This window comes from Monoraphidium neglectum (genome assembly GCF_000611645.1).
Source record: "Monoraphidium neglectum strain SAG 48.87 unplaced genomic scaffold scaffold00361, whole genome shotgun sequence".
NCBI classification, from domain to species: Eukaryota; Viridiplantae; Chlorophyta; class Chlorophyceae; order Sphaeropleales; family Selenastraceae; genus Monoraphidium; species Monoraphidium neglectum.
The window spans coordinates 22,911-29,664 of NW_014013267.1; the positions used below are offsets into that span (position 1 = coordinate 22,911).

At 65.2% G+C, this 6,754-nt stretch overlaps 2 protein-coding genes across 2 annotated transcripts in view; one reads left to right on the top strand and one right to left on the bottom strand.

The window, feature by feature from the left end:
- MNEG_2999 (hypothetical protein) overlaps window positions 1-1,694 on the top strand; it is a gene marked incomplete at both ends in the record, with an annotated part of 4,692 nt that extends 2,998 nt beyond the window's left edge. The window contains 5 exons of the mRNA XM_014048526.1: window positions 18-254; window positions 410-500; window positions 689-769; window positions 995-1,228; window positions 1,481-1,694. Of these exons, the coding sequence (XP_013903980.1) occupies window positions 18-254; window positions 410-500; window positions 689-769; window positions 995-1,228; window positions 1,481-1,694 (857 nt within the window). The remainder of the gene's footprint in view (window positions 1-17; window positions 255-409; window positions 501-688; window positions 770-994; window positions 1,229-1,480) is intronic.
- Window positions 1,695-5,045: 3,351 nt separating this feature from the next.
- Window positions 5,046-6,520, bottom strand: MNEG_3000 (hypothetical protein; the record flags this gene model as incomplete). Its single annotated transcript, XM_014048527.1, has 2 exons — window positions 5,046-5,729; window positions 5,960-6,520. 2 exons carry the CDS (start codon window positions 6,518-6,520, stop codon window positions 5,046-5,048), a joined length of 1,245 nt encoding a protein of 414 aa, XP_013903981.1.
- Between the last annotated feature and the right edge of the window lie 234 nt (window positions 6,521-6,754).

A 6,754-nucleotide genomic window follows, 5' to 3' on the forward strand; every position in this document is an offset into this window, starting at 1 on the left:
CCCCGGGCGCCCTTCAGGTCACACCTGCGTGGTGTGCCCCTACCACGGCTGGGCCTTTGACGCCGAGGGCCGCCTGCGCGATGTGCCCAGCGCTGAGCCCGGCCGCTGGCCCAAGCGCCCGCTGCTGAGCTCATACCCCGTGGTGGAGCAGGGCGGCTTTGTGTGGCTTTTCTTCGGCGACCTGCCAGAAGACCTGCGGCCCCCGATCCCCGGCTCCTTTGTCCCCGAGCTCAACGACCCCAAGTGGCACGCGGGTGAGGGGGCACCCTGCCGCGCCATTCGCGCCCGTGCCTCCCCCCCCCTCTAATTCAAAGACGCCACATCCGTGCTGTGGTTTCCTGCCTCAACAACCCCACTGGGTGCAATCCAAGCCTGCCTCCTGCGCCTGCTCCCCAACCCCCCGAAACAGTGTACGGAGAGATTGAATTCGACTGCGGCCACTGGGGTGTGTTTGAGAACGCCATCGACATGGCCCACATCCACTACCTGCACAGCGACAGGTGGGGCGGCTGCGTCATGTGAGGGCGGACCGCACACGACATTGGCCAAGGATTACTTGCATGTCACCCGCACACGCTAACATGCTGTGTGCCCTGTTTGTTATATGAACCCCATCAGCCACATGATGCCGCCCCTGCTGCACGCACTCTTGATTTCCCTTCACCGCCTGCCTACCTCATTGCTCCAGCTTTGGCAACTCGTCACAGCCGCGCATCCACGGCATGACTGCCACACGGCCCTCGCCGTACAATGTCGAATCGCAGTTCAGGTGGGGGTTGGTGCAGGCCAGATTGCAGGGCAGGGCCAGCCAGTCACAAACGGCCAGCAATGCCCCAGGCCCCCAAGCCATAGCGCCGCCCGGTCGCCACTCCCCCGCTCCCCACGCACGCCCATATCAGCTCGGGCAGCTTCCCTGTTGTTCTCGATGATGTCTCATCGGCCATTCCTCCCCCATTCACCCGGTTCTCCCACTCTTCCCCCTTCCTTCCCTCAGGATCCACAACAAGCCGATGAACAAGCTCTGGGAGTGGACCAACACTGGCGACAGCGTGCCGGTGACGGCCAAGGCCATGCTGCCCTCCACCAGTGCCGTCACCATCGACCTGGCCCACGGCGTCAGCATGATCACTTTCGTCAACACTGTGCCCATCAGCGAGAACAAGTCCATCAACCGCTTCGCGCTCATCCGCAACTTCATGGGATGGGAGGGCTTCGATGACTACGCCAGGTCAGCAGATAGTAGTGTTTTCCTCCAAGGAAGGGACGGCAAGCGGGCTGTTGCTGTGTCCCGAGGTGGTTGAGATAACTGCAACATTTATGGTTGTCTGTGTAGGTGCTGTTGCTCCTGCTCAATGCACATATTTGGCAGGATCTTAGATTCCTTTCGTAACCGGTATCTGTGAACCCCTTGCAATTGCTCCCTAGCCCCATGTTCCTCAATACCTCGGTTCCCCCCCATCTCCTCCCCTTTGTTCCCCAGGAACCAGATGTTCAAGATCCTGGGGGAGGACAAGGTGATGGTGGAGAAGCTGCACCCGGAGGCCCTGGAGCACGAGTACAGCCTCAGCCCTGACGGGCCCCAGGTGGCCTTCAGGAAGCTGCGCGACGAGTGGATGCGCCTTGGGTACGGCTCTCGCCACGGCATCGCTAGGGTGCCAGGCGGCACAGCCCAGAACCCTGCGCGCGATATGTGAGCTTGCTGGGCCACCAGGCGAGATGACCCAGGGGGGCCGTCCTAATGCACGACCGCCTGGGAACCCATTCCGGTTGCCGACTGAGCCTGATCGTTTTCATGCTGAAGCCACAGCAAGAGGGCCACGCCCTTCTTTCAGGGCAGCTCTACCGGCTTCACAGTCAGCACCCTTCAGATCGCGAGGGTCTTGCGGCCCGGCTGACCCCACTCCTAACAGCCCATGGCATGGTGCCCACTCATGGGCTTGGCAGGCCAGGATTTGCGCGATGCCCAGCACCCCTGTTGACCCTGTCACCTCGTGTTTCGTGCTGCTCTCTGTGTTTTGAGGCGGCTTGCGACTGGCCTGACACCATTGTTTGACGCGGCTTGGTGGTGTGCGGTCCAGCTGGCCGCTGCTGTCCCACCCCTTGCGCGCGCACAGCTTGACACGAAAGGGGCAAGAGCTGCATTCCACTGCTCATTGTACCACCCCACACGTGAGGACTGGCGCCGCGGCAGCATATGCGGCACACGAGCCCTCCAAATATATATCATTCCGTTGTTGTCTCCGGTATGCCTGCAGTCGGGAGCATGCTGGGGTGTGCCCCCAGGCGCAAGATCTTGTGCATTCCCCCTTATGTAGCTCATGCGCCCTCGCGGCCACCGCCCCCGGCGGGCGCCGACCGTGTACCTCGCTGCAAGGCGCGCACGGGCCTTGTCTGCTCCCGATGACGCGTACACTGCGCTTCGCCCAGTGAGGCGGCAAGCAGGCGTATGGGCCCGCACAGACTGGCCTGGCTTGTTGCTGTTTCGGGCGCGGATGTTTGGCGTGGAATTGGAGCAAATCAAGTAGGCGCCAGCCGAACCGCGTTTCCATTTATGTGACCTTGCGGGGTCTGCGACAGGGTAGCGCCGCCGCTGCTGCTGCCACGGGCCATGCTTTCTTCCTTGCGTCGGCTTTGTTTGCCTGCAGGCCAGCCACTCTGAAGGCTGTGCTCTTGTACACTAACTACATCTCTCAGACAGCACACAGCCTGCCTGCTCCCCATGTTGCTGCAATGTGACGGGGGTGCTGGGTGACGAGCGAAACACAGGCTCAGTGCCATCAACTCACCGCCGTGACCCTTCGTGGATGGGGTGGTTGGGGCTGATGATGGCCCAGGGAGAATGAGAAGTCTTTGAAGGGGTTGCCAAGCTCGCGCCCTGCAACACCGGCGCGGAGCAACGCCCGCTGCAGCATTGCCCCTTTGTCTGTTCTTTGCGTGCCGCATTCTTACGCGCCGCATGCGCTGGCAAGCGAGCGATGACCAGCCTCAATTTGTCTGGCCATGCTCCATCAGTGGACGGTTACGCGTTTGACATGATGACATGGTGCCTGGATGCTAAGCTGCGCAACTACACCGCGTTGTTCATTATTCTGGCCGCAACATTGCCAGATTGCCCATCACACAATGTCTGGCGTGTGCTGCAACACCACCCGCACCGTCATTTGGCCCGTGGAGGGAGCCATGACCCCACCAGCAGTGTGTGCCTGGGTAGCAGGCCAGGGACGTCACCCGCGGCCTCCTCCTGCTTTTCTGTCAGGTGCTGGGCTGGGCGTCCAACCTAGGTATTTGTGATTGCTGCACCGGCCTGGGCTGGCCAGAGTCAGGTTGTAACCTATTCTCTTGTGCACATCTGAGAGGGCAATAGAGGAGTGAACAAAAGTTACCGTATGCATTTCAGGCGCGCCCCGGCACCGTCCCTGAGCGGCGCTGCTTATAGACCTGAGAGGTTCAGTACCCCGACAGGAGTCAACTTGCGTGTTGGTTGGTTGTCAGTGAATTTCAAAGGCTGTTCAAACCTGCCTGCAAACCTCCTGCCTTTCAAGCGAGGACAGACGACGCCGCGCATCTGTGACTTGCTCAGCTTGCTGTTGGGCTTGCTATGCAGACATTTGCTGGCGCACTGGTCGCCGCACACCGGGAAAGGGCACGGCGTGCGCCAAGCGCTGCATGCTTTCAATGGTGTTCAGATGCGAACCACCGTCTGGGCGAACACATGAGAAACACAAACGCAAAGAATGCGCGTTACAAAGGTGTGCGCTCAGGCATAGTAATGTACACCCGTTGCGGACATGCAGCGCGTCCCGCACCCCTGCACCACGCCTTCACGCGGCCGTAGACTCCCGTCGCCCGGCAGCAACGCGCTGCCGACGATAGAAACGCTCTTGTGAAGTTGTGAAATAAAACCAGCCGCGGCTGACGCACGGGCAGCGGTGTCACAGCTGCCCAGCGGCTGCCAACGGCGGTGCGCACCGCCCCCCTGGCAGGGCACCCCTTCCCACCGCTGCCTGCTGCAGCCGTTGACCCTGCCGATGCCGAGGCCGCCCTGGCGGCCGCCGACGGTGGGCCCCGTGGCTGCCCGTTTCATTCGCGCGGCTGGCCGCTTCACAGCGACCGCGTATTGCTTGCGCCGCCTCGGGTCTTGTGCTTGTGAATTCCCTGACCAGGTTTAACAGCGGAAGTCGAATCACAGGTTGACAGGGGCCATGGGCCACCACCAAGTAGGGTGGGGGGCCAACGCAACTGCCCGGCCGCCACTTCGGCGCCAGAGACAGGCGGCGATGCGTAAATCAGGGGTGGGGCCCAATGCCAGCGGCGGGCGCTGTCGCGGGAATCGGCATCCGAGCTCGCGTGGGGGGTGCGCAGGGTGGTGGCGCGCGCAGACCCGGGAATAAGCTAAGCCCGTACGCTGCGGCCCCTGCAGGGTGGTGATCGGTGCAGGTAATCAGCGCAGACGCAGGACGAGGCGGGTGTGAGCACAAGCTGGAGGATCGAGCACGATAGATTGTGCACCGCGTGCCCAAGCATCCACCATCGCGCGTCCACGCAGCGCCACACAGGTGATCGGGCGCGAGAGCCCGGCTGGCAACCACACAACACCCATGGCCGCCGCGCGCCCGCGCGGCCGCAAGCTCCTTCCTACAGATGCATATACCACTCACGTGCTGAATAGAGCCATCTGGGCCGCCGGGGCTGTTGAAACGCCGCTGCTACTTCAAGAGGCCGCGCAGCAGGCCACCCGCCTGAACGGCGCGTGGCCCGCACGAATTTGGTAGCTCAGCCCACATTTTTCAAAACGCAAATCATATGATGGCGTGTACGTGGCTCGAAGCAACAGTTCCGCGGCGTCACTCCTTGCCTGACATCAGCAGAGACGCAGTGGGCATACCGAAGCAACGGTGACAAGGCCTCCTCCCGAGATTCTCAAGGCGGCACCCCACAACCAGCCCCCTCTTCCTCCCGGTTGTGCGTGCTGTATGCGTTACACTGGTCACACACCCTACGCGCAAACCCACAACATGTGTGCAGGGGCATCAGATGGTGGTGAATTACCTGTGCAGCATCGAAAAGGACGTGTCCCGCGCGGGTGAGGCCTGCTTGGCCTGCGCGGCCAGCCACTGCCCCGTGAAGAACTCGTAAGCCGCGCACACGTCAAGCAGACGCTCGTGGAGAGGCCCGCCATCGCCACCACCGCCAGCGCCGCCAGCGCGGCCGAGCGCTGCGGCGGCCGCCGCCGCCTCAATGCGCACTGCCCTGAGCTCCTCCAGCGGCACAGCCAGCACGGCAGGCGCCTTGGCCACAAGCTCCGCCGCGCGAGCCATACTGCAGCCAAGCGCTGTGGCCAGGTTCTTGGCGCGCGTGATGGTGGCGTTGGGCGGGACTGCCGCCAGCGCCGCGTGCTTCAGGACCAGCTGGGCCACCGCGACAGAGGGCGCCCCCAGGAGCGCGCCCAGGCCCTCCAGCCGCGCGCGCAGCACGTTGGGGGGCACCTCCACCAGCGCGGGCTGAGCCGCCACCAGCGCAGCCACGGCGTCGGGGGCCATGCGCAGCTGCGAGGCCCAGGCCTCGGCTAGCCGCGCCCCCACCGCGCTGCCGCCAAAGTAGCCCGCCACCACGGAGCCCCCCGGGTCCGACAGCAGCAGCGGCGCAGCGTCGGCGGGTGCCTGGCCCAGCTGGGACTCGAAGGCGGCCAGCACGGCGCCCAGCGTCGCTGGGGACAGCGCCAGCAGCGCCTGGTGGCAGCCGCGAGGGGTGCAGGGTGGACGGGTCCAGGGTGGGAAGGAGGACGGGCAGCTGAAGGAGCGGCGGCGGGTCACCGGTGAAAAGCATGCAGCAAGTTGGTGTGCACCTTGGACGCGACCCCATCAAGCCCCGCGATCGACGAGGAAAGTCTCGCCCTGCCAACGCGCCCACCAAGACAACCCCTCCCCGTCCTGTGCAGGCCCCACGCAACCCGGCCCACCGGCTGCTGCAGCGCGATCTCGCGCCCCTCCTCCGCGCCCCCACCAAACAGCCCCCCCAGCTGCGCCAGCCGCGCCGCCAGGCTCTCGTGGGTCTGGTCGTACAGCAGCCACGGCTGATCGCACAGCAGCCGCAGCCCCTCCTCCAGGCTGCACCCCAGCACCTCCGCCAGCAGCTCCGCCGCAGCCGCCACGTTGCCTGCCGCCGTGAGCAGCAGCGTGGGCTGCCGCGCCACCAGCCGCACCGCACCCTCGGGGCCGACGCCCAGCTCCGCGCCGAGCGCCTCGAGCGCGCCGGCCAGCATGCCAGCAGTCAGCGCCACCAGGGGCGGGTGGCGCGCCACAAGGTCTAGCAGCACCGCCTCGCCCACGCCGCTCGCCGCCGCCGCCGCCGACACGCTGAGCGCCAGCGCCCCCGGCTCCAGGGCCAGCAGCACCGGCATGCGCTCCGCCAGCCGCGCCGCATCACCCTCGGATACGCCCAGCCGCCCAGCCAGCGCAGGCACGTCGCACTTGACGTCGCGCGGCGGGATCGCCCACAGCATCGGCTGGCGCCCCACCATGCCCACCGCACGCGCCGTGCTGACGCCGAGCGCAGCTGCAAGCGCCTCTGCGCGCTCCGCTATGACGCCCGGAACGCCCAGAGTCGCCAGGTGTGGCTGCGCGGTGAGCAGTGCGGCTGCGGCGGCGGCCTCCACACGCAGCTGGGCGGCCAGCTCTGTGACCCTGGCAGCCGCCGCCTCGGGGGAGCGGTTCCACAGCACCGGCGCCTGGCGGTGGGTTGGTGGGCGCGGAGG